The 27,717-nt window shown below is 47.4% G+C and overlaps 1 protein-coding gene across 4 annotated transcripts in view; it reads left to right on the forward strand.

Annotated features, from left to right (window-relative positions):
- LOC102991729 (phospholipid phosphatase 3) overlaps window positions 1-26,783 on the forward strand; it is a 43,148-nt gene extending 16,365 nt beyond the window's left edge. The window contains exons 2-6 of one of the 4 annotated variants that reach the window (XM_028484065.2): window positions 153-433; window positions 842-899; window positions 11,385-11,561; window positions 21,500-21,609; window positions 25,215-25,302. In XM_028484065.2, the coding sequence (XP_028339866.1) occupies window positions 153-433; window positions 842-899; window positions 11,385-11,561; window positions 21,500-21,592 (609 nt within the window). In that variant the 3' untranslated portion in view covers window positions 21,593-21,609; window positions 25,215-25,302. Of the gene's footprint in view, window positions 1-152; window positions 434-841; window positions 900-11,384; window positions 11,562-17,024; window positions 18,065-21,499; window positions 21,610-25,214 lie in introns of those variants that run through there. The other 3 variants (XM_028484063.2, XM_028484066.2, XM_028484064.2) reach the window with 3 other exon arrangements.
- The last annotated feature ends 934 nt before the right edge of the window (window positions 26,784-27,717 follow it).

The raw sequence follows: 27,717 nt of genomic DNA on the forward strand, positions 1-27,717 counted from the left end.
GTCTGTATACTTCTTAAATAGAAAATTGGGATTTCCTAGGTTATAACTTGCAGTTATGTACTGAATATCTCTTATGTCAGTAAATATCCTTTACAGCCTCACTTTTGTTGATGGGTCTTGATACTGCTAACCCCCCAGCCATTGTCTTTCAGATCATCACAGGGGAATTCTACCGCATCTATTACCTGAAGGAGAAGTCCTGGTCCACGATTCAGAATCCCTATGTGGCAGCCCTCTATAAGCAAGTGGGCTGCTTCCTCTTTGGCTGTGCCGTCAGCCAGTCCTTCACAGACATTGCCAAAGTCTCCATAGGGCGCCTGCGTCCTCACTTCTTGAGCGTCTGCAACCCTGATTTCAGTCAAATCAACTGCTCCGAGGGCTACATTCAAAACTACAAATGCAGAGGCGACGACGGCAAAGTCCAGGAAGCCAGGTGAGACCCCCCCACCTCCCGGGGCGCTGTGTCCATGCCTTTGCTGTAGGCAGTTCAGTGAGCACCTACTTAGTAGGGTACCAAGTTCAGAGCTGGGCCCCAGTTTGGATGGGTGAATAAAGCAGAGTCCACCTTCTTAAGGAGCTCACAGTCAGATGATTGAGACAGATAGTAAATAAACAATTACAATAGAGCATTGCTAAGTCCATTCATTCATTCATTCTTTCTTTGTTTCGTTTATTCACACATTCATGGGTGCCTGCTAGGTTCCAGGCAATCCACTACCAAGGATGCAAAAGTGAACAAGGCAGTGCTGCTCTCGGGGTCACAGTCTAGGGAGGGAAGATGCACAGACGTGTATCGGGGATATGAATACGGCCCTTACACTGTCCTCTCTTGCTCTTACAGGAGGTCCTTCTTCTCTGGCCACGCCTCCTTCTCCATGTACACCATGCTGTATTTGGTGGTGAGTACTTTGATTCCAGTGGAGTCCAGCCCCAGCTTAAATCCTGTCTGTGCAAAGAGCCATCAGAATAATTAGGGACACACTTCCCTGAGAAATCTTTGAAAAAGATATTAGATAGAAGAATTAGCTTCTATTCTGAGCCCTGCCACTGAGTTAGCGGAAGTTGTTTCACTTTCCAGACTTTTCCCGTTTTTCAAACAAAAATAATATTTACCATGGCTGCTTGATAAGGATTGAGCACCCATTTTGGAATGATTAAGTGATAAAGACACTTGTATAACATCTTATGGTCATAAGCACCGTTTTCTGAAAATCCGTGAACTCAGTTGATCCTTTCAGAAGCCTTATTTTATAAGTAATATTATCTCTATTGTGGGAAAGGATTACTAAGTAAGTCTTAGAGAATCAAAGCAAACTGCCAAAGTTGACGCAGACACCAGAACTATCGTTCAAATCCATGCCTCTGCTCAAATTCCTCGTAATGTTCTCCGTGCCATTCCTCCCCCACCCTCTACTGATGGAAGGGCTTTAAAAATCATTACGTGACTACAGAGTGATTTTGAGTTTTACAGAATCCTGCAATCCATGAGCACCCATGACCTCATAATAGCACAATGAAGTAGGAAATCCTTGGCCCCGTTGCTCAGATCCAGAGACCAAGGCCCAGAGAGGATCAGTAGTGTGTTGGAGGACCTTCAAATAGTGGTAGAGCCATGGTCTGAGGTCCCCTGTTGGCTTCGCCGTGCCATGCTTCCTGGAGATGCCGGATGGTGCCAGTGAAGCGCCTTGCTCCCCTCCAGCTGCCACACAGACAGCCGCGGGTCTGTTTCTCTTTGTCAATTAAATATGGTCCTGCTGCCTTTCCTTTCCCCTTGAATGAGGTCCGTGTGCCAAAGCACTTCCTGCTTTTGGCTGCTTTGATGGAGTTCAGAGCGAGAAGGCGCTGAAAGGTCAGATGTAGCTCAGAGGAGCATAGCTGTTTGGAAAAAGAACATTTTGATTTCAACTTATTTGAAAAGCATAATTAGGAGTTGGAAAAACAGCAGAGAGGTTTTGTTTTGTTTTGTCTTTTCCCCCAATCCTTTCCAAGTCTGGAGGCCTCCAGGCTTCCTGTTACCTAGGATACAGAGCTAAGAGGTAGGCCCCAACCTCTAAAAACATTAAATGTGGATTTTAAAAATTCACGGAGAGCACTTCCCACCATTCTTCATTTTTTGTTGTTGTTGTTTTTGCTTTGCTCTTAGGAAGGACAATTTAGCAGCAATATTTTGTTTCCTGTTCCATTTATATTTTACCCAGGGCTGGAAGCAATTTTACAAAATATAATTTCAGTGTTTTGTAAAGTAAAAGTGCTGACAGGTCTCTGGTACCTTCTATGTGCCAGGCACTGTGTCGCACTCATGCTATACCTTTCGATTCTCTCAATAACCCGGTGAGATGTGTTTTGATTACACTGTTTTCAGTTTCAAACAAACAAACAAACCTGAATCTAAGAGGTATTTGAAGGCTGGTCCTTATGACCCCAGCATCGTTGTATGTTCTTTTCATTGTGCTGCATGACAAAAAAATAAAGCCAAACAAACCTCTGCAGGATAAACTTACAGAATATAAGCTCCAACCCTAATTTCAATGTCGCTTGAAGGTGAGCTGCCTTTCTTCAGATCTGCTTTAATGGGTGAGATGCCCCCCTACCCCCAGCACCCATCACCTCCTGGAAGCTATGATTATAGCAAGAGCTCTCTGCGGGGGTGATGGGCGAGGAGTAGATTGTGATTGAATGTTTATTTGCATCTTTGAGGGAGGAAAAAATTATAGTGCCTTTATATTCCAGGAAGGAAGGAAGGGAGGGAGGGAGGGAGGGAGGAAAGAAGAAGAAAGAAGAGAGCCTCCTTAATCCTTCATCTCTGGAGCATATTTTTACACACACTCCCCCATGCACACGCTCTCTTCAGAGCTCTTGCAAACATACACACATTCACAACTCACAGACACCCACATATACAACGTGCAAACACAGGGCTCTCCTTTTAGCTCTAAGATTATCTTGTCTGAATACAACCTCTGAAGGTAAGGGCTAAGAAGTAAGGAGGACAGTGCCCTTCACCAGGGCTCCTTTTTATGTGATATTACACAGAAATCTCAACTCTTTGAAAGTCCAATTTGCAAAGCTTTCTAAAGGAAGTTTGCAGAACACCGTTGCCTCCTGTCTGGGGAAGTGGGAAATCCTGCAGTCCGTCAGAGAAGCCCCTAGACTCCTCCCACAGGGCTTTTATATTGGGCTGCAGGAAGTGCCGGAGCTGCACTCAGCCTCCCACAGAGCCCCGTGGGCTTGTATGAAGGCAGCCTGTGATCCGCAGCTTCTCTGGAGCCTTGGGGGGAAGCCCGTTTGAACCGGCTGGGCATCGCATTGACAATGTTTGCCTTTAGAGTTGCACAGACCTGGGTGACTCTGGCCATGCCAATTACTAGCTGTGGAACCGGGAGTTGATTACTTAGGTTTCGAACCTCAGTATACTCATCTGTCAAGGGGAGACAGTTGTGTCTGTTTTTGCAGAGTTGTTGCCACTTTTCTTCTCTAGGCCCTGCTTTCCCCATCCATCAAATGTAAGAGTGGAATTAGAAGGTGTCTTCTGATTCTCAATCTCTGTGGTTCTATTTAAAAGCAGTTTGGACTACGTGCTGAAAGAGAAGATGGGAAGCACCCCGAGACAATTTTGCCCAGACTCCCATGGAGTTCAGAGAGTGGCGGACGAGAAGCTCCGGCCATCCCTTCACCAGGCCTTTCAGTACCAGCCACCATCTAGAGCCTCCCGTGGCTTTGGAGGGCGCTCCATATTAGGTTTTGATTTGTAAAATGGATAGCTTGGAAAAACCATGCTCCAAACACCAAATTATCTCTGGGCATGGAAGCTTAAGGATGAGGTTAAAGCTTGTCAGAGATTAATGCAAATTCTAATCAGAGAAATCCCGCAGCCTATATAAGCATAAACGGTGCTTCCTACCCTTGAGCCCTGGTCTAAACTCCAGAGGACCACATCTGGATTGGCCCCGCGCCTCCATGGTCAGGGATTGAGGATGGCCTGGCTGTCTGGATAAAATGGCAACACAGGAGCCAGGCACCAATTCACATAGCACACCTGGAGTTCCCTCTGTTGTACCAGGCATGCTGCTGCCTTCTGGGGCTACTAGATGAATCAGACCTGGGCCCTGCCCTCAAGGAACTCACCTATGCTTTCAACATTCATCATTCAGCATGTATTCAGTGAGTGGCTATTATGCACCAAGCCCCATGCCAGGGGTGGGAATGTAGCGATTGGCAAGGCATGGGCATGGCTCTTGAGGAGTTCAGTCTAGAGGAACAGGTGGACAGTAACGATAGTCTGGTCCATGCTACAGGAGGGACCGGTGTGTATAGGTTATTATGGAAGCTCAGAATTGTGGCACCCTAGCTAAGCTGGAGTGGAGGGCAGAAGCCGGGGGAAGGCTTCCCTTAGGGTAGTCACGGGATGGTGGGAGGGTTGGAAGGACTGCCCGTGCACAGGTGGAAAGGAGGATGGTGATGTGGGATCTGCAGGTGTTCAGTTGAGTAGGGCTTTGATGGCTGGTAGGAAGCAGGGCGTGGAGGGTGCAGTGAGAGCTGAGAAGGCCCTGGGGGTCCTCGGCCCCAGCTCCTCCTTTTGCAGCTCAGATCAGGCAGCAGCAAGTTCGAGTGAGGCCTTTCTTGGACTACCGAGCTCCTCTCCTGGAAATCTGCACCTCGCCCCTCCCCTTCCTCAGGACACTTTGTCAGAGAAGCCTTCCCTGGACGCCCCCTCCTATACTCCCTAACTCCCTTTGCAGCCTTATTTTTTCCCCCAGTTTCTCGCCATCTGACATACTCTTTGTGTATCTCCACCAGATAAATTATAAGCTTCATGAAGGAGAGGTTTTTGGTCTCTTGATTCCCTGATGTCTCTCACTTCCCCAAACGGTGTCTGATACTTAAGTATGCAATGAATGTTTGATAAACGAATGAACGAATGAATGGATGGATGGATGGATGATGGAGGGATGGAGGGATGGATGGATGCATCCCGCGTCTTTTGACACTCCCAGGCCGTGCTCCTTTTCCATTCCAATCAGAATTTTGTTCGTCTCCTCATCACTGACTTGATAGATCACAAAGGGCCCGTGTGATGTAGGGAAGGCCTTTGCTGCCTCTTTGCTGAACTGTTTACCTTTGGTCTCTTCACTGTGGTGCCTGTGAAAACTGTTGATGTGTCAGAGGGTTTGGTTTGTTGGGTACCAGGGAAGTGGCTGTGCTCCGATAGCCATGTTCTCTGGCCTCTGGTTGTTAGTCATTGAGCTGTTGTTCAACATGTTTAGAATCCTGGAGCAGTGGGGTCTGGTATGCCCACGAGACATGCCCACAGATCCTGGGAGTGTCTGGTGAAACCCCTTCCGGGAGCAAGATTGTTGTTTCCAAGGGGGAATAAACCACAGCACTAGATGTTTTTCCTCTTCTTCCTGCCTGCCTCATCCATCCATCCATCCATCCATCCATCCATCCATCCATCCAGCAGTTTCTGAGTATCTGTTCTGTGCCAGACCTTGTGTGAGCCCCTGGGGACACCAAAAGAGCTCACATTTTGTGAGGAAAGCCTGAAAAGTATTTAAATAGTTGCAAAGCAGTTGGCTAAGTTCTCTGATAGGAGTGGACTGAGGCATTGGAGCCCAGAGGAAAGGACTATTAACTCTGCTCTGAGTCAGTTCACAGGCTCTCCTGGGCTTAAGATCAGGTCAGAGACTCTTCTATTCTAACTCTTACAAAAGCTATACACCTGTGTTTGAGACGTGCGCACTATAAAAGTGTGTGACAGGTGAATTAGAGGAGCCTGAAGTTCCATATGTCCCATTCAGTTGTCCTTTAGTCCATGATGCCTGTATAGTCCCCTCAGATTGCTTCTCCAGAGACAGAAGTCCAATAAAAAAGACCAATACTTGACATGCAAAGCACTAATTCCCTAAGGAAGCCAGGTGGTTCTGTGGTTAGAGCATGGACTTAAAAGAGGCAAATCTTACTCAGTGGAAATCATGGCCCATTGTTACCTTGAGCAGGTGACAGGGCCTCTTTTGGCCTTGCTCTCTTCATCTGTAAAATGGGCACAATGGTGTCTGCCTACCAGGATGGTTGTAACAATTGCAGGGGATATAATTTAAAGCACCTCGCTCTGTGTCTAAGTGCTCAGCAAACCGGTAGTTTCTTTTTCTCCCCCTGATAGTGGCAGAAAACAAGATCCGATTCCCTTCTAAAGGAGGAGAAAAGTCAACTAAAAACTCCTCTTTGTCCTGAACGTAATTGAATAACTTCCCAGTTCTGCACCACGTAGAGTCACCAGGCACGTGAACCTGAGCCATAGAGGAGATGGGAGAAAGGAGAAAGTTTCTCCCGTGGGTGTCAGCGATCTGGACAGACTTCCAGGAAGAAAGAGGGCAGGGACAGAGGAAGGACAAAAGCCTCCTTCTCACTCTTAGCAGAGAGCTCCCAAGAGCAATGGAAATGAAGCAAGAGGACAGTACAGACCTGTTTCACCAGTATGCAAATTGTGTAATGAAACACAAATGACTTAGCAAGAACCAGTGAGACTCACCCCAGTCTGACTTGCTGGTTCAGCCCCGAGCTGGCTTGAACTCAACCAAATCTTTCTAAGGAGGTTTTGTTGGAATTCCACAGGATCCCAGTTTTGAAGCTCAGACCAGGAAGAAGAGAGCTCCATTTCTGGAGTGAGTTCTGTGTGCCGAGGACTTTCATATACATCGGGGGGCGGCGGGGGGGACAGACCTACACCTTTCTACTGTAAACTCCATATCTACAATCAGCAGTTTTATTTTAGCAACTGGAAGAAAAATCTTAGTCCCAGAAAGGGACTGAAAGATTATATTCTTTTTTTGTGAAGGAACTTATTTTATTCATTGTCTGTGTCTTTCACAGAGTTTTGAACAGAATAGATGCTCACAACATTTTTTGTTTAAGGGAACAAATCTCCTTATGTTACATATGGGAAAGCAGAAATCCAGAGAAGCAGAGTGCCTTGTCCAGGGTCAGACAGCTGGTGTGTAGCAGAGAAAAGATTCACATCCAGTTGCTCTGTTTGCAAGACAGGCACTTTCTGTGGCATCGCACTGATACACAGGAAGTGGATTCTGTGAACCCAGAGGCCTTCACACAGGTGGGGAATTAAAGACAGGACAGGACCTCGGGGCTGCAGATGCCCAGGAGAGGTCAAGCTGATTTAGGCTTTCTGGTTTCGTCCAGCTGTGCTCACCACTTTCTTAACCACCCTTTTCAGGGTGCCTGGGACTTTGCTGAAGCCCCTGAAGGAGTTTTGATTCTGGGAAAGGCTCCTTGCTATTTGGTCTAGGACAGGGCATTACATCCTTGGGGCCGCAAGGTTTGACTCCCTCTCCTGAATAAGGGTTACCTGCCCTTGTGGAGTGGGAATGAATGGAGCCTCCTGACCCACACAGTATCCCCAGGTCAGGTTTCCAAGGGAGCAGGGTGTTCCAGAGTGTACTCACTGATTCTGGTGAGGCCCGAGCCTCTGGCCTGGAGTGAGTGACTCTTGTGAACTGGGCTTTCAACTGGCAAAATCCAATCCGTTCAGCACTTCGATTGGGGTGGGGCAGGGCAGAGGGTGTTATCACATCCTTTGATCAACCTCAAAGCCTGTTGCCCTCAGCTGACTTTTCAAATCTAAAGTAGTCCTTGGGTGAAAGGTCACTGTGCAATCGCTTTCTTTAGTAATTCGCTTGTTTTGGTGAAATCAAGAGTCAATGAGTCAATCTCATCTATCAAAGCGAAAGGGTGACATCGATTTCTATAAAGAGTGCCTTGAGTCCCTGTCTCATGCCAGGCAGGGTCCTGTGATGTCTCATTTGATCATGGCAACCCTAAGAGGGAGATGTTGTCCTGCCTGTTTCACAGAGAAAGAGACTGAGGCTTAGAGAAGTTAGTAAGTGGTAGAGCTGGGACTGGAATCAGGGCTGTCTCGCCCCCAAATTCACTTTGCTACTGCTGTGCCCCAGCTACAGACACCAGGATCCACCCTGAGATCTTGAGATATTTCTCAATAAATGTGTCAGTTACTGATGGATCTGGGGGAGCGAGCTGACATCTGCCCACTCACTCCATGCCTGACTGCTTCCCGAAGTGATTCTCTCGCCCAAGGTGGCCCCTCACTTCTTTCTTATTCCTGAGCACTCCCTTTCTGAAGCTATTCTGATGACAAGTCTCTTCCTCCCTCCTCAAGTTCCTCTCATGTATTTGCTTTTTTCTTATATTAAGCTCCAGCCTTCAGTATCTGAGTCAGTGGAAGGGGAGATGTGTGCCTCGTCCGGTTGGGAAACCCACCCTTCCTCTGTCCCACCCTGATCTCCAGGGCCCGTGACCTAAAGTCTACATGGAGGGGGCAGGGAGAGATGGAGGATTTTGAACAATCATTTTTTGAGGACCTGCAGATTTTTAAATTGAGGGAAATGAGAAAACCTTGAGGTTATTAGGTCCAGATTAAGAAAAAAAAAAAACCACGGTTAGAGAATAAAAGCATCTGTTTTTGGAGCAGTACGTGGTGCCAGGCACTTAGGACCAATCTGTGCTACAGCCTGTAAGATAGTGGTTGTTACACTTATTTTACATGGGCGAAAACTGAGGCTCAATGAGGTTTTTCTTTTTTGGGGGGGGGTGGGGGCTGCACCCCACGGCTTGAGGGATCTTAGTTCCCTGACCAGGGATCCAACCCACACCCTCAGCAGCGAAAGCATGGAGTCCTAACCACTGGACCACCAGGGAATTCCCCAATGAGGTTTTTCTGGTGAAAACCTGTGCCCTTTCAGTTACCCACCCCGCCCCTGTCCACTGCCAAGACTGGCTGGAGGAAGGCCACACCATGGTGGTCACACTACATATGGACTAGTCCTTCCCTGAACTTGCTATTGTCTTAAAGACCGGGTTGAGTTGGAGCTATCAACATCATCCCCATTCTCACTTGCAAAAAGGAAGAGATTTCTTTGATTCATGATTGTAGAATCTGCTGTTTGTTGGGTCATTTCAGCAGAAATGAGGGAGTAGCCTTTGACCCGCAGATTATTTTTTTCTGGTACTGAGTACCTTGCTTAAAATCATTTTACACCATGGCTTACAGTACCATTTCCCAATTGTGATTCATTAGGTAGATACTCTGTAAAAATAATAAGTCTTGTAAGTGATGAAAATAAGGATTTAGTATTTACCAGTCTTTTTTAAAAAGACCCTTAGTATTCCATGGAGTATGGTTTGGGAAAGACTGACCTACTAAATAAAGGCCACGTTCATTAGTTTGACCTCCAGTGCCCTTCATGAACTGCCTATGCTTGCCTCTGTAGCCCTGTGTTTCACCCCCTCCCCCCTCCCCTGCCCCATACACCCTTTTCTGCTATTACAGAACTTCAAGAATTTCTCTGCAGCTCTGATTGCTGGCTTATAAGCCTTTGCTCTGCCTGGAATATACACCCCCTCACTACCATCCCCTTAACTCCTAGCAAATACCTATTCATGTTTAGGATTCAAGTCAAGTATACCTTCCCCTTAGTAACTGACCTCGGTCCCCCCAACTTCTTTCATAGTTTCTATAAAGCTCATAAGTGCACTTATGTGTTTTCATATGTTTCCCCAACTGTATGCTCATAGGGCAGGAATTATAACTTCTCATTTCTGTGTCCTTAGCACCTATCATAGTGCCTGGCTTATTTATTGAGCTATTTGTGTGTGTGTGTGTGTGTGTGTGTGTGTGTGTGTATTTATTTATTTATTGGCTAGTTCCACAGGTTTGGCCTTTTGGGTTAATTTTAGAATAATTTTTTAAGGTTTTTTTCTCCAAACCTTTTTAGGATGTTCCTAGGAATCCGATTAAGTTTACATATTAAGTTTTGAGTTTATAAGTTGAGGGTTCTTGTAAATGGGTGTTCTTATAAATAAAAATCCTAGCTATCTATTCAAATTGTCCTTTATGTCCTTGGCTTCATAAAGGCTCTATGCAGTTCTTGGTAAGCTAATAACTATTTATATCATCACCTTGGCCATTATGATGATTTTATCTCTTCTTTTAGATTTTTAACTGGGTATTTTTTATTTTTGCAAAACGATTGGTTTTTATCACTTGTTTAGTGGCCAACATCATCCGTGCATTCTCTTTATTATTTTTTATTTGTTGTTCTTACATTTCCCAACAATACGTTTATATAATTTCGTAGTGATTATAAAGCTGCCTGCTGTTTTCCAGGCCTGGGTTTTTTTTGCAATTGTCTTCCAAGTCGTTGAGGTTTCAGTGCTAGAGGTTCTTCCCACGCGGGCAAGAGTGACTCTGGAATCTTCCACTCTTCTGCCTCCTCAGGTTCGCTGCTGGCTTGTCTTTCCTGACCACCCAAAGGAAGGTGTCCATTTGTCTCAGGAAGGGCAGAGTCACTCCCTTGCCACTGTCCAGGTCTATCTTTAGGCTGTCAGCCCCTCCCCTCTGCTCTCTTCCCCTCTCTCTGGTCTCCCAGTGCCTTGCTTTGATTTGTAGTTGGAAGTTCCCCTGGTCCCGTTGTGTCTTCCCCCTCATTTCCCAAGTTCCCACAGGAACCTGAGAAGTCTGCTGTGCCCAGAGGTTAGAACGGAAACTGCAGCAAGATAACTCCAAGGGACAATGCCCAGTTGACGTCACTGCAACTTCTTTGCCTCGGCCAGAGCAGCTTTTTGGTTTTTTTCTTCCATTTTTCTTCAGGTTACTCTTCTACCCCACCCAGTCCAGTCTCTGTCAACCTTTCTTTGAAAGCTCTCTGGCATTGTCTGGTTGGTTTATGTGTTTCCTCATATTCTAATGCAAAATCCCTAGTTGCAAGTGGTGATTTAGAAGCTTGTTCTTTGATAGAGTTGCTTTCTTTTGAAGCAGAAGCATTCCCTCGTGACTATCATAATAAACCACGCCCCCCACCCCCACCCCCACCCCGTCATCATGCTTGCGTTTCCATGACACTCCTGAGAGGCAGGTAGTGTAGGGGTTGTATAGCCATAATCTCCAGGAAAACACACATGTGCATTGAATGAGTTGTCGTCAATTGTAAAAAAGAAACCTTTACTAACCCCAGTTACTATTCTTTAATTGGTTTCAATCAAGAAGATGATAAAAGGAAACTCAAGTTTCTGGAGGGTCTAGTACATGCCAGGCAGAGTGCTAAGGCCATTCTCATGAATTCTTTTCCTTGGCTCTTTCTGGCTTACCTCCCTAGAAAAGCTCCATTTTTCTTAGTGTTTAGTAGAGGAACTAAGCCTCAAGGTTTAAAAACACGGGCTGGAGGTCAAGTCCAAGTTGAATGCTCTTTCTTCCAGACGGTTCCATGTGTGGGAATGTCATGTGTGTCAACCTGGGGCTAGAATGCAGGTGAGCGGCCTGTCACTCAGTGTCTGTTCGTTTTGTCTCCTCCCTCCAGCTGTACCTGCAGGCCCGCTTCACTTGGCGAGGGGCCCGCCTGCTCCGGCCCCTCCTGCAGTTCACCCTGATCATGATGGCCTTTTACACAGGACTGTCCCGCGTGTCTGACCACAAGCACCATCCCAGTGATGTCCTGGCGGGGTTTGCTCAAGGAGCCCTGGTGGCCTGCTGCATAGTAAGTAGCCTCTTGTCCTCAGCACACAAGCAGGGCCCTGGATGGCTTGCTTGTTAAATGTTTCCAGCTCAGTGACCAAAGCCAGGGAGCTCTCAGTCCTCTTCTCTGCTTGGTGTCTGAGGAGCCATCCTGCCCCAGGAGCCCTTCAGTGAAATGAGGATAATTCCTGCTTCTTCCCAGCCCAGAAGTTTTAATCCAACAGATTCTGTGAATCCTTTTCTCCAGAAATACAGAAGGTTCGTGCTCATAGTTGCAATAGCAAGAGGTCTTAGATGTTATTCTACTCACTCACTCTATCCATGAGGGCAGTCGGGGTTCAAGAGGGGAAGAAACTTGCCTCAGGTCACATGTCAAGAGTCGAAGTCTCTGACTCATATGTTGCTCACATGCTGCTTTGGTGATCACTTACTATTCAGAAGCACCTCCCAGCTTCTTGGAAAACATCTACCCTTCCCACTGTGACCTTTACAGGACTTGGGCAGACCCTAAACTAGGTGTTGGCTGGGGAAGAAGGAGTCTGGTGAAGGCTAAGCCCTCTCCTAGCCTGAGGGCTTTGTACAATCAAGTCACAGAGCTTCTTAGAGAAATGGCCTTGGGATGGACCACAATCTGATTGGCCTCAAATGACCTACCCCTTCACCTACTTCCTCCCTGACTCCCACTGAGGGGGGATGAGGCATTCCACCTCTGAGGCTCTATCTCTTCAGGAATCTCTGCTTTTTTTTTGCCTGCTAAGTTTTTTGTTTTTAAGAGTCAAAAAGAGAAACTTTTTTTTTTTTTTTTTAATCTGTACAACATTACATTTCATGCTTAAATTTTGACGAGTTTACTCAGCAAACAGGACTGAGCACCTCCTGTGACATTGTGCCTTCCTGGGCCCTACTCAGGGGCACTCACCCTGTCCAGCAGGAATCCCAGAACACAGTACTGGCTGGGTGTTCGAGTACCACAAATGCAGCTTTTGTATTGTTAGTTTAACCCTTGCTCATTCTTGGTAAGAATCATGAAGTGAGATCTAGGCCAGTCCCTGGTCCTTTCCTGGTTTTTCAGCCTGGCTGCAGCCCCGTGTCTCCCTGCAATAACCTCCCTGCTTTCCTGCATGCGTCACCCTGTGTTGAAATTGTGGATGTGTGTCTCCCTTTTGATTGTTTCTCAGGGACAGGGACCCTAGTTAACATATATGTTATTCTCCCTGTGTCACCAAGTCCTCTCAGAGATTCTAGCTCAGAGTAAGTGAATGCGTGTGTAATCGACACAAAGCTAGTACTCTTGAGAACGTCCTCTTGAAGGCAGAGGGGTGGATAAGGCACAGCCCTTACTTCCAAAAAAATCCCAGTCTAGTTGCTCACAGCCAGGCCAAGCACAGGAGCTACAGTACAACGAGGGACTGTTGTACTGCACTTTGTCAGGCAGGCGAGGCAAGAAGAGGGGCAGGGAGTTGGGGCGATCAGAGTGGACACCACAAAGAAAGTAGCATCTGAGCTGCCGGCCAGCCTCATCCCAGGAACCCTAGTCTAGGGACTGGCTGTTTTGAGGGCTTTATTGCTTTCTTTCGTTTTTCTTTTCAGTCAAGGCTAGAAGGGAGAGAAATTGGGGGAGCAGACCGTTAATGAGAGCAGCTGTCACTGAGAGCTTGTTCTCTGAAGCCTGGCCCTTTAATGTGAAGTGACAGTGGGGGGTGGGTGTTTGCACGACAGGGTAACCCTTTGCTGACCGTGCCCTCTGAGCTTTGCTCTAGGCAGGGGGTCAGCCCACGGGGGCCTGCTGTGGTGTTTCCTTCTCGGCGCCACTGCCCTAATTAAAGTCTCCTGCATCCCCAATTAAAAAAATTGAAAGGTTGGGGGGGGGGTCCTTCATAGCCTTCCTCTCTTTTATAGAGCACTCTCTACGCACAATGAGACAAAGTGTCCGGGAGGACCATGGTTTATTTTCGAGAAGGGAAATGAGGGGTCTGACTTTTAACCTGTTTGGCTCGGGTGCACTGGACCACTGGAGCACTGGATAGGAATTTGGTCCTAGCGTTCGTCAAGCATCTACTCTATGCTAGCTCTGTTCTGGGTCCTTTACTCATCGGCTCCTTTTAGGGACGCGAAGCCGTTGTATACTGCGGGCATATTACAGATGAGGTAACTGAGGCTCAGAGAGATGACTCAAGTCATCTGAGGCCAGAGCTAGTCGACAGCGGCTCCCGGGATGACCACTGACTCCAAAGCTTTGCCCTCTGTGCTTGGCAAGGAGGCGTGGTCACCGGAGCTGAAGCGGCCGGAGTCACCCGAGGCATAGGCAGCATAGGCAGCTGCTTCCAGAGCAGAATTTAAGGGTGTCAGGGGCCTTCCCGACCCTTCGGGCTGATCCAGTTGCTGCTTTCAGTTTGAAAGCCTGTTTTACGGTGTCAAGGTGGCTTAGAAAAGGGTTATAAACATCTTTCCCTGTCCCACTTAGCTGTGAACACATGACTTGATATTTATCATTTCTCTCCCAGGGCCTGACTTCCAGCCTGGCCCTCAGGAGCTCCTGGTCCTGACTGGCTCAGCACTCCAGCACTGAGTGAGCCATTTCATTTAAGCCACCTGAGAGGCCAGGGCAAGACACTGGAGTCAGCCTAGGAGCTTGAGGAAGACAGGCAGTGGGTCACTTTCCATCAAAGGAAGTATAAGGGTCAGGACCCTGAGTTGAGCTAGAGATGGGTCTGGGGGACCAAGAGGCCATCTGAGGACACCACGTGCTGGGGTGGGGGGGCTGCGAGGTGGGTGAAGGGCATCTGCCCCACGGGTTTTGCAGCTTTATTATCAGGTGCTTCTCCAGAGTTGTACCGGGTAGCTTGCAGCCTAGGCAGGAGCCTGTGGTCTCTGCGCTGCTGTGTCTCGTAGCAGAACTTGCCCCCAAGAATCAAGGCTGTCCTGGCACATACCAGGCAAAGCCGAGTTCTCTTCTCGCCCGTGAATGGGGCTGATATGAATGGATCTTAACACAGGGACATTACCTGAGGTTGGTTAGGGGGACCAAGAAGAGGCAGCCCAGTAAGGTACAAGGCCACCGCACAGAGGTCAAGGAACCCAGAAGCCATTTCCCACTCTGCCTGATAACCTCCTGAGCCAAGCTTCGATGGACCCCCATCAACAGGGGAATCATATTTGCTAACATGCATTGAGAGCTCACGTGCCAGCCACTATGTTAAGTACTTTACGTAGACCATCTCCAGTACCCCCAAGATCCTATTTTGAACCCTATACCCATCATTGTCCTCACTAAAAAGATGAGAAAACAGGGACTAAGAAGGATGAAGTAACATGGAGAGGGTAGAGGGTAGAGGGTCGACCCCAGGGCGGTCCAGCAGAGACAGGTCTGAAGACCCTAGACTCTTGTAAGGCCTCATCTCCTGCCCCTCTCATGTCCCTTCACCTCCAGGCACATAAAACTTATGAAGATTTTTCAACACCCTGAGCTCTTACCTTAGACAGCTGTCCCCTTTTGATGGATCACACAGTTCCAGTTTCACCCCATCTCTGATGAAACCTGTGTTAGTTGCCCATGTTGCTGCTCTGACAAATTACTACAAACTTAGTGGCTTAAAACGACACAAATTAATCTTCTTAGAGTTCTTGAGTTCTGAATTCCAAAATGGGTCTCAACGGGCTAAAATCAAGGTGTTGGTAGGGCTGCGTTCCTTCCGGAGGCTCTAGGGAGAGCCTGTTTCTTTGACATTTCCAGCTTCCGGAGGCTGCCGGCATTCTTTGGCTCGTGGCCCCTTCCTCCGTCTTCAAAACCAGCAGCGTAGCATCTTCATCTCTCTTTCTTTCATTCTCTCTGACCTCTGCTTACATCTTCACATCTCCTTCTGTGATTCTGACTCTCCTGCCTCCCTCTTACGAGGACTCCTGTGATTACATTGGACCCACCTGGATGATCCAGGATACTCTCCCCATCTCGAAATCTTTAACTTAATCACATCTGCAAAGTCCATTTTGCCATGTAAGGTAACATATTCACAGGTCCTGGGGATTAGGATGTGGGCATCTTTGGGGGGGCTGTTGTTTAGTCTAGCATACCTTCTCTTCTGTCTTTTCTGACGACAGATTGCCTAACTGTCTTCTAATGGTCCCATAGTCCTTTGCATGTTTTTCCTGCTGTGACATTCAGCCTGGTTCTGTCGTAATTGTTCAAATGTCTGTCTCCTCAACTAGGCGATGGGTGCCTTAATGGCAGAATCCATGGCTTAACCTTCTGGTTGTTCATTGTCAGTGCCTGGTACAGTGGCTGACACACAATAGCTACCTGATAAGCATTGGCTAAAGAATGAGTGATGAATTAGCCTGTGACCCCAGGCAAGGCACTTCCGCTTGAGCCTAGTTTCCGCATCTGAATTGATCTTGGAGGCCCTTAGCTCCATGACCTTCTTCCACAGAGATTCCGAGGCACAGGCGACTTTGGACTTTGTAGTAACTGAGCTGGACCTGCCTTCTCAGATGGAACTGTCTCCATGCAATGCCCATGTAGGTGGCCTCTATTTGGGGATCATGACATGTCTTTAAGTCCCCAGGGGGTACAGTGCATCACTCCAGAATGTTGGCTCAGCCGCTGCAGAGCCTTGGGCAACAGGCCATGACAGCCAAGCACTTTTACCCGGGTCTGTTGAGAGTAAGACCTATCACAACAAAAAGACGTGTCTAGACAAAAATCACATGCCAAACAGGAGAGGGTTTGGTCCCCTCCCTCACTGCTTACTAGCTGAACGCTTTCCAGAGGAGGAGGGCAATGGCAGCCAACAGAGACAAAAAACCTACACAGCGTCGTGAACTCAACACAGAGACACGGACACGCAGGGGCAGAAGGGCAGGCACACTGATGTACATCTTCACACATGTGGACAGAGGTGCACAGGACAGAGGCACGGGGACAGACCGAGTCGTACCCAGACACAGACATCCATCCTCTTTCCGTCACCAGCACTCAGAATCACAGATACACAGACAGGCCAAGGCAAACACAGGCACATGCTCACCCTCGCAGTCTCCTCTCTCACACACACAAACACACACACACACATACACACACAGAGCCACCCCTCCCAAGATGTGAACTCTACAGCTGGGCTCACCATTCCCACCCCTGGCGTAACCCAGGGACCCGGACGAAACGACAGACATCGGTTCATTTCCTATCTGGTGACAACTTGACTATCTGGCCACCTCCTCCCTGACCCTCCAACAGATGGCAAATTATGGGGCCCTGGGAGGGGTCAGGGCAGGGCCAGGCCGCCATTGCTGTGGGTGCAGCAGAGGAAGCAGCTGCTCGTGAATTTCATAAACATGCAGCAGAGTCTTTCCTGGTTTTCCTCTTGCAGGGTGTGTGGCTCAGCCAGCAGTCGCTCTTTTGTGTGCTATCTTCCTCCAGGATGTAGGGAAGGGCGAGGATGTTCTTTGTCTCTGCCACGAGGATGTTCTTTGTCTCTGCCACCGTTAGGTGACCCTGGGAGAAGGGACAAGTGAGAATGTGAATGGAAGAAGGGTTCAGTGATGACAGCCCGCCAATGGGAAAATGGGGCACAGAGAGAGGATGGGACACACCCAAGGACACATGGTGGTGGCGTAGGAACCAGATCTCGGCTCTCTTGATCCTATCTCAAAGGATTAAACTAGTAAGCTCCAAACATGTGTGGTCTATGCCCTGAATTTGTGAGATGTCCTTCTGTAACAGGAGATTCCCTTCTATTTCCACTGGATTTATTCCACTACTGCCCGGGCACAGGGGAATGGATGAAATGACCTCCCGAATCACTTCTTGCCCTGCAAAAGCCTATCTCTTTGCCCAGAAGCCCTGGGGCTGACCTTGTCATCCTGGGCCTCTACTCTCAGGTGGGCAGGGGTGCTAGGAACCCCTGGGTGTGGGAGAGAGAAGGAAGCAGAGGCAGGGGTAAACTTTGTCCCCCAATATATAATGACAATTTGCACAGTTCTTTTAAAGTCTTTCTCATTCCCCCGCTGAGATGAATGGGGTAGATGATGAGGCAGAGACTCAGAAGGGGGAGTTGTATTCCTGCCATGTAGGCATATTGGGCAAGTCACTTCCTCTCAGCTGCCTTTTCCCACCCCACGATGTGGGGATGATACGTCTTAACATCACCTGATCTTTGGATTGAGGATTCAATGAATTAAAGGTGCGTCATGCTTCACACATGCAACGCATTGATCGGATGTGTATTGCATGTTAAGTATGGTGCCTTGTTTTAAATATTCACAGCTGAAAAGAATTGGTCCTTCAAGAGCTTAGAGTGCAGTAGTTAGCCAGCCGTGATCCATAATAAGAAATACATTATAGGGGCTTCCCCGGTGGCACAGTGGTTGAGAGTCCACCTGCCGATGCAGGGGACACGGGTTCGTGCCCCGGTGCGGGAGGATCCCACATGCCGCGGAGCGGCTGGGCCCGTGAGCCATGGCCGCTGAGCCTGCGCGTCCGGAGCCTGTGCTCCGCAACGGGAGAGGCCACAACAGTGAGACAGGGGGAGGGCCCCCAACCGCAAAAAAAAAAAAAAAGAAATACATTATAACCCAATAGAGGTACCCACACATAACTAAAATATTTCACAAAATAAGACTTACGCTTACTGTATGTGATACATTCTAACATTTTAAATTGAACCCTTAAGAATGCTGGTAGTAACCGCCCAGTAAATTGATTTTAAACTTACTAATGACTTGTGACATGCAGTTTGAAAAACACTGGTCTATTGGGGACAGGCACGTAAACACACAAGTGCAGTAGAAGGGCATGCCATTAGGATGGGATCCTGTCCTGGGGACAGTGGGGGCTTGAGAGAGGGGAGAGCTCATTCTTCTTGAGGGTTCTGGAAGGCTAGAAGAATTCCTGGAGGAGGAGAATCTCGAGCAATGAATGGATATTTTCTGAGATACAAAAGATAAGGAAGGGCATTTCATGCAGAAGGAATAACACAAAGACATGGAGATGGATGGGAACATGGTATGTCTTGTGACCCTAAAAAGTTCAGAATGATGGAACTTGTGGAATATTTGGGGGAAGTCAATAATAGTAGCTCTCTTTACCCTTTCAGCTTCAAAAGGTGGGATTTCTAGAAGTAGGCCCCTGCCTTCCTCTAGCCTCTGTTATTCTTGGGTACCATGTTCCTGAACTCTAGCTGTTACTGGATCTAGCATCTTAGTGACCGCCATTAGCCCTCTGGGCCCCCCTTACCAGAAACCCTCCTTTGTATTAGCCAAGAAGTGCCTTCCTGTGAGACTCCTTACAGGGCTCAGACGCCTATTCTCCTCCAGAATTGCCCGCAACTTTCCTCTGCTGCTCCAAACCCTCCTTCTTTTTATGGGACCAGCTCCCTTCGTGACCCTCAGTAGCAGTGATGGTCATGAATGATGGTAACTGAGGGAGGATTTGAAGAGCTCTTTATAGGTATGAAGCGTTTTCATGTGAATTCTTCCATTTAAGCCTTACAGAAACTGTGAGAAGGTAGATTTTTAAATAATGGTAGCACACAAATGCAGGGCAGACCCATCCTCTGAAATCATAAACCTCTTCATTTTGCATAAATGCAAGTCTAGACAAGAGTGTGACTTGGCCTGGGTCATACAGCAGTAGCAATCTGGGGACTAGATCCTGCTGCCTGACTCCTCGTATGACACTCTTTCTACCTCATCAAGTTCCCTTTCAGATATACCAGGAAATTACTCAGTACGGACACTGACAAGTTCCCGTGCCAGAAAGTCACTGAAAGGCCTCTACTGAGGTCAAAACATAATTATTGCAATCAAGTAACTCCCATTTAGTCAAAAGACAGGACTGCCAAAGTTGACTTTTCTTTAGACGGCACTTTATACTTAGGGCATGAGAGTGAGCTGAGACCCAAGGCAAAGAAAATTATTCCTTAATCAATGAGATTGTTTATTACAGTAGAGCAGGATGCCCAAAGGATATCCCAGACCAGGGCATCAGGGTGTATGCAACAGGGACAGCCCATGGTTTCTATGCTCACAAGGGGTGTGGACTAGATTTATTGAGGCTACGCTTGCTGGGCTCTGCGCACAGTTCATTCGCTTTGAGTATCTCGTTGTCTAAAGGGGAAGCATGACATAGCATTTTACAGCATTATGTCTGCACTCGAGCCTATAGGCCTCATGCTAAGGCGGAAGTTCATTAAATTTCAGTGTGGGTACCAAAGAGAGCAGATTTGAGCAGCTTACGGAAGGGCTCGTGGAGCCCAGTGTATAGATAAGGAAGCTGCTCTCAGAGAGATTACAAGATGTCTAAGACACACAGCCAGTGAGTGGCAGGTCTATGGCTTGAGCCCGTCTGTTCACCTCCATGGACTGTCCACTAATGGCTCTCCTCACTTGAGTCTACATAACAAACACCACTAGTGTTTGTTCAATGCAGATTCTAGGCCACACTTCTAGTAGGTCTGGGTGGGCCCAGGAATCCGCTTTTTCAAGAAGCACCCTGCTGATTCGGAAATAGACGATCTGAAGATTACACTTTGAGAAACACTGGAATAGACAACTCTGTTTTCTTCTGATTCTGAGATTCCAAAATTCTTCCACTCTTATGTTTATTTGCTCTGTGTTGGCATCTAAGCTCAACGAGGGCTTATAAAAATTTCGATATATAAGGATGTGGTGCCTGTCTTCAAGGAGTTCTCTTATGCACTCTCAGGACTTGAAACACTCAGGGACTCCAGAAATATTTAAAGGACAATTTTGTTGTCATAATCTGCCCTTAACAAAGTGACACTCAGGACTTGCTGACTCAGCAATTTGCAGCAATGGGAGTGGAAACCTGGCTGCAGACGAGACTTTTTGTTTCTGGCCAGTGGTTCTTGGTGAGCTCCAGGCAGGCAGCACCTCGGCCAGGCTGGGCTGTGTGCTCTGGGCACTGGCATCTCCAGAGCTGGTGAATGCTGGCAACGAGACATTGGAAGCATCTTCCTTTTTGATCATGCTGACTCATTCCCCAAAATAGCCTCAGAAATTATTGGACTTTGAGAGCATATCCTATCTGTCCTGTGGAAAACTCCCATCTCATATGGTCTTCATGTCTGGCTTGAATCTACACAGGCTTTCACCTATGTGTCCATATTCTCAGTCATTTCAATTTTCCCCTCTCTAATTTTCCTTGTTTCTAGTTCCTTCTCTTGTTTCTTTTCTTTCCACCCAAGGGGCAGGGGAAGAGACGTGACTTGATGTGGGTAGGCACTGAACACGCAAGCCAGTGATCATTGCTCTGTTTATTAACAAGCCCCACTTGCTCATTTTATGACATCGTATAATCCTTTGAGGAAACCTCTGAGGTAGGCATTGTATCCCTCATTTAGGTATTTTGCTGAAAATGGCAAAACTTGGATTTAAAGACAAGTCTGTCCTACTACCAAGAGCAAAGCCTGTCATCAGTGCTACATGTGTAGGATGAGGAGTGGGAGATGGTGACCCAATGGCACAGTCACAAGAGTCGCCATTTAGAAGGAGACTCCTGTACATTTCTCATCTCATTACCGCCAACAGGATTCCTCCAGCCAGGAGTTGCCTTGTTTGTGTGTAGTCTTGCTCTTGGTGGAAGGGCTTCATTGTCTTGAGTGCTTGTCTGAATCAGATTACTACACCCTCAGATCACAGAAAAGCTTGCCTTTCTGACTCAGGAGAAGGTCAGAACCACTTTCCCAAGCAAATATCAGAGGGATCCAGAATATTAGAAGGCAGAGGAAAGCACAGCTGTAATTTTTTCCCTAGCATAGTTACCCAAACTTTAAGAGTTTCATTGGGAACAAGTGAGAGATTTCTAGAGTTGAAAACAAAACTAGAAATAAAAGGATTATGTCCCCCTGCACACATTCATGCTGCCTCCATCAACGGCAGTTGTGTGCTCAACGTTTCAAAAACCCATCTCTTCTTTGTCTTCACTGCATGGTGATCTTACAGGACTCATCCTCTCCTAGATTCTGCAACAGTGTCCGGACCGGGACCCCTGCCTTCGGGCCCTCTGCTCCCTTTCTGACGCCTTCTCCTTCTTAGATAATCATGATCTTAAGGCAAGTCTTCCCAGCGTGCTGCTTCCCTGTTTCAGCCTTGACAGTGGCTCCTCGGGCTGTGCCATACCCCTTCTCAGTATCTGGCTCCCCCTCCAGCCTCACTGACCGCTCAGCCCTCCCTGTACTGAGCTTCCTGCGGCTCCTGAACGAGCTGGGCTCGCTCACTCCTGTGCCTTTGCACGCGCTACTCCCTTTGCCTAGAATAACATTCCTGGCGTTCACCACCTGGCTTACTCCTACTTATCCTTCAAAGCTAAGCTCAAATATACCTCCTTTGGGGGAAGCCTTCTAAGGCCCTCTCCCCTCCCCTTCAGCCTGGGTTAGATGCCACATTCTCTGTGTTGCTTTAATACCCTGGCTTCCCTCTGTCATAATCCTCGGAACACTACTGTACTGCTCTATTTACCCGGATCTCTCCCTCATTGCCCTGTGAGCTCTTGGAGGGCAAAGAACTCTCTCTTCTGTATATTTATCATCTCAGGGCTTTGGTACAGAGCAGATGTTCAATAAGTCTTTACTGATTGCACTTTTCAAAAAAGCAATTTGTGAAGGCAGAGGAGAAGAGAAATGGAATTGAAAGCATATGCTCAGGGTAGGAGAACTTAAAACTCTCCCTGGTGCTTCACCCATAGATTTCGTGTTTGCCAAGACTGTCGTCTGATGGGCTCTTTCACACCGCAGAGGAGGTCTGTGCAGTGGGGCTGTGGGCTGGGAGTGGGTTTGTCCCTCCGACCTGGGGTAGCCACCTAATTCGTGTAGACCCTTCCCAGCCTGGGCCTCTGGGTTTTCTTTCCAGGTGGAAATCATCTTCTGCAGGAAATAGAACTGGCCTTTCCTAGTCCTTTTTGTATTCTGCTGTTCAAGCATGAAGTCGGAGCCCTGTTTGAGTCTTGACAGGATCGTGTTTCATGATCCCCCAAAAAGTGTTTGCGTAACCTCAGGCCACGCTGAAGGCAAAATACAGCTTAAGGGGGGATCCTGCTGGACCCGACTCCACTTTTTATCTTGCTGCTGGGGTGTGTGCATGTGGCGTGGGAGGGTGTGGTCCCCCTGACATCCGTAGGCGTTCTGCGTGCCGATAAGATCCAAGGCCAGAGTGCTTGCTTCTAGTGGACAGAAGTGGAGGAATTCAACAGCAAACATTTTATAAGCTCCTGGTGTGTGTGAGGCTCAATGCAAAGGGCTGTGGGTGATGTGGGATGATTAGGGCTGGGCTCCATCCTCAGGAAGCCTCTCATTAGGAAGAAAGACTGATGGGCAAAGTTTTGGAGACACGAGAGGACGTGGCTTACTCTGGGCCCAGACACGACCTTGGTACCCACACAAGGAACGCCTTTTATTGAACTATGTGCCAGGTACAGGTTTAGTTCTTATCAAGTACATTCTTGCCTTTAACCTTCATTTCATTCCTATCTTGCAGTTCAGAAACGGAAACTCTTAACATGTAGTGGATATGAGCTCAGGAAATTAAATTGGGAAGTCAGCCAGTAGACGGAGGTGGTGTCAGGATCTCGAAGGGAGGGATGTTTGTGTGAGGGTGTCCCCTGCTGTCTTTGCCCTCAGCAGATGGCACACAGGCTGGGAGAAAGATCTCTAAGAAATGAGATCCGTAAGAGCCCTTATTTGGTGGGGCTCGCCGCTAGGCTGGAGAAAGTGGAGTTCAGAGCCAGCGATGGAGAGATTGACCGAAATCGCTTCCTCGGGGACAAAGTGAAGGAGGAAGGGGAAGGTAATTTTCAGGTAGAGATGAGGACATGGGCTCTCCACCTGTCAGAGAAGAGTTGAAAAGTTTAATGATCTCCTGTAACTTTAATCATGTTTGTTCAGGTTTCCTTATACTGGGGGCACCTGAAACCCCCCCTTCCCCACCTGTTTGTAAAGGGTTCCGGTGCAGGGGAGTCTAGGGCCTCCTGGCAGGGTTGGGTACAAACCTTTTCTCTCCTGGCTCTCAAGCTGGCCCTGGCTACGAGACAAACCTTTCTGTGCCACAGTTCTCACTGTTCACACCTCCTTAGAAAAGAAAGAGACAAAAGGCTTAATTTATTCCTTTGCAAAATGGTACATTCAATAGCTTTCAGGCTGCAAATGTCTTAAAATGTTCCATTTCTTGGCTAATATTTCACTTTCTTGCTATAGGATAGAAATCGCCTAGCCTTCTTTCTCTCTCTCTCTCCCTCTCTCTCTCTCTCTATATATATTTTTTAACCAAAAACTAGTAATGAAATGTTTAAGTAATATATATATAATGGGTACAAAAATTCAAAACATACAATACAAAGGATTTTATGGTGGCCAATAAATAAGCTTCTGCCTCCCATTTGCCTTCTAGTCACCCCATTCTCCTGGGGTAACTAGCATCACCCGTGTCTTGCTGTTGATTTTGATTGCACTTTGCTGACGGCTGTATCACTACAGAGAGAACACTGTGGAAAGTGGTTCAGCAAAGGATCCAAGTCACTTCTGTGGCCAGGCCCTGGCTGCAGAGCCTTGGTATTGGTGCAGTCTTATTAAGAACTTCATTTTCTTGCCTATAATGTGCCCAGAATGAAGTCACAGGGCCGTCATTATTAGTGAGCGCATGACCATCTGCAGGACAAAGACTCTTCCATCCAGAAAGCCGTTAGCCATAGGAACTTTGAAGTGTTTTAGCCACTAAAACACTAGTGGCTAAACTCAGCCATATGTTTCCTATTAAATTACATGACTGACAGCTGCCTCTTATGGCTACTTAGTACAAACGCCTGTTGCTTAATGGCTCAAATGGATATCTGTGTATTTATTTTGCCACCTAATACAAAGCATAAATTTTTCTTACTCTGGTAACTTAGCAAGTTCTTGAATCTTTCATCATAAGCTAATTGAGACCGGAACTCTGCCCGAGCCATCCTTATACCCTTGTGGGTAAGCGTTCAAGTAAACGTTTCTCAGCGATTCTAAGAACGACTCCGTGAGGGCACATGCTCAGGAGGAGTCAGGACGTTGGGAATAAGCGATAGGAGAGCTTTTGTTGACCTTTCCACCGGGTTAGTTGCTGACTCCTTCAGCCAAGAGACCCTGGCTTCTTGACCCCCATCAAATTGTTGACATCACTGGGCTTTCAGGAAAAAGTGATCACGACTGCTTCCTTGCTCCAGCTCCTGCTGATAGGAATTCATACTGGCTGATCTCTTTTGGTTACACCCTCGATTCCTTTGTGAGGAAAGAGAAAGTATCACGGACTAATGACGGTGACTAATTATGACTTGCTTCCTTTGTTTGAGAACTTATCTTTCACAGCTACTCATTTACCTTGAGAAATAAGGAAGTGGGGCTTGCAGATAGGGAGCCCTGGACTGAGAGCCCATGGAAGTGAGGTCTGCCCCTCATGCACATGGCTGTGCAACCTCGGGCGTGTCACCACTGTCTTTCTCTGGGCCTCAGTTTCCCTCTCTGTACAAGAAGAATTGGACTCTGTGGTCTCCTTGGTCCTTCCCTATTCAAAGATCTACAGTTTGGGGGCGCCTTTCTCTAAAAATCTATGCTCCTATGGTCTTCCCTTTGCCTTTGCCTCTCCCCAAGGCTCAGATGTCAGTGACTGATTGGGATCTCTGATTTTGTGCTTCTAGGTGTTCTTCGTGTCTGACCTCTTCAAGACCAAGACGACACTCTCCCTGCCTCCTTCTGCTATCAGGAAGGACATCCTTTCACCTGTGGACATTATCGACAGGAACAATCACCACAACATGGTGTAGGTGCTACCCACCTCCTGAGCTGTTTTTGGAAAATGACTGCTGACAGCAAGTTTTTGCTGCTCTCCTATCTCATCAGACAGTAGAATGTAGGGAAAAACTTTTTGCCCGACTTATTCTTTAAAAGGAAAAAAAAAGTCTTACCTTGTGGCCTTCCAAAATAGGTAGTGTTCACCTATATGGAAACAACAGCAAACTAACAGCAAGTGCGGGAATCCTGGATGTGCAGTTGGTTTAAGTGTTCATGTTCTAGTGAACACAGGCTTGTTCTGGAACAAACACTAAGATGATTTGAGTAGAGCCTGCCGGTCACCTTTGTGACCTGAGGAATCCCAGGCCTGTTGGAAAAGCTCAAATTCACCTTGTAGCACACGACGCCAGAAATAGCACTGAATCAAGAAAATAGCCTGTTGTGTCTCTCTGTCCACACCACTCGATTCTCCACTGTGACTTTGGTTCAGGAATCTCATCTGTTTGTTTGTTTTTGTTTTTAAATATAAGAAAAGAGCAAGTTTGCTCAGTCAAGCGATCAGATCCTGAATCCAAATTCCCAGTTGTGAAGCCTTATCACTCACTTCCTCAGCCCGTAGGCCAGCAACCACAGTCCCTCACTTTAGTGATTAGGTGACTCTTTGTGGATGAATGAATTTCACAAATAGCACAATTTCAGAAGAGCTCGAGGGCACAGGCCCTCCTGTGTCTTCTCTTGATGCACCAGCCTGTGATGCTGAAATGTCAATTACAGGATGCTGATGTTGTGTACATCAATCACCAGGGCACTGCCACGCTCAAGTAGTGATGGTTAGCTTCGGTTACTGCTTTCTTCCTGGAAACCCTTGCTGGGTACCCGCCGGGATTGCCTGGGAGCGCCCGGAGACGAGCAAAGATGTGGTCTGCCATCAGCTGATGGAAAGCAGCCTTCCATGCAAGAGATGGAGGAGTGGAGGGGGCAGAATGAAAAGTGAAGCAACCCTTTGGCTACTCAAAGTCTGAATGAGCCAGAGTAGCAGACAGTCTCACATCCCAGAGGCTGCCCTTCCAGATAAAGGCTGGTGGGGGGGGGGGGGTCTCTGTGGGAGCCGCTCTTGCTAAGCTGTGTAAAGCACTATTGTCTTGGGGTTGATCTCTAGGGCAGTTCTTGGTAGGTTCTGCTGGGCAGAACACGTGGGTTAAATCTCCGTAGAGTTTCCTCATCCTCTCTCCGTAAGTGTCCTTCCAAGCAAGGTCCCACTCGAGGCAGCAGACAGGGACCGCTTCTACTGAACCTTTGAGGAAAGGAGGAAGGAAGAAATGCTTTCAGATCTCGGATGCAAACCTTTCAAAGGGCTAAATGTAACCACATGGGTCAACCACATGCACATCCTTACAACAGAAGCCGTCCTTTCATTTCAACTTATAGCAAGCTATGATTTTTATATATAAATATTATATAAATAATGTATAAAACATTAAAAGTTAACTATGTAAAATATTATTTCTGAAACAATTTTAGCTATATCCACTATGACTATAAACTGTGTCTCGACCTGTGTTATTTACATTAGCTGCTTACAAAAGCATGGAGTTCATTTTTTTTTTAATATCAACTAAAATATTGTAGTTCTGTGCTAGACATTGTTTTTACAATGAAAGAAATAACTGCAACTAGAGAAAACTGTATAAAAACATTAAATTGTCAGTATTTTTGTAAGGTTCCATTTTGTAAAGAGAATAATATTCAAAGACTTTTGTAGAATACAAAGTGAAAACTTGTATCTGCGAAACTATACTTGTATTAAAGGTGCTTTTTAAATAAAAGCTCATAACAACTAAGGAGGGAGTTGGAAGCTCGGAATGATTGAGGGGGTTGGTCTTGGGTGGGAGGGTGGGTGGGTGGGAGGAGGGGGACTTGAAGGCTGTGCTCCTCGAGGGGCCTTGCCTCCCCCCAGGGCATCACCGTGGGATTCTCTCAATGGAAAATATGGTGGCCATGGTACCGTCAGTAGGGATGCCCCAAGCTCTTTCATCTCTGAGAGCCTGTTTGCAGAGTGAACAGAGAGATCTCTGGTCCTGCTCTCCTCTCAGGCTCTTCAAAAGAGCTTTTGTATTCAAAAGGGGGGTTTCCTCGGGTCAGGGGGAGCTGTGGGTCCCCCCAAAACAGATAAGGAGCAGGCTCTAGATAAGGTGTGCTTCGGGAGGTCACAAAGGGAGTCCTTTACCCAGCCGGGGACATCAAAGGAAGGAGGCTGCACCGCTAAGAATGGCATTTGCCCCCTGCTTTCCTTCCCTGTGTCTCCCCAGCCTGGAAGAAGAGGGGAAGCTGGACGTTCACATTGTTTAAGCACCTGCGTGCCAGGCGCTGTGGCCTATTTGTCGCTTTTGATCCTTCCAGCAGTTCTTA

This window comes from Physeter macrocephalus, unplaced genomic scaffold, assembly GCF_002837175.3.
Source record: "Physeter macrocephalus isolate SW-GA unplaced genomic scaffold, ASM283717v5 random_116, whole genome shotgun sequence".
In the NCBI taxonomy this organism is placed as follows: domain Eukaryota; kingdom Metazoa; phylum Chordata; class Mammalia; order Artiodactyla; family Physeteridae; genus Physeter; species Physeter macrocephalus.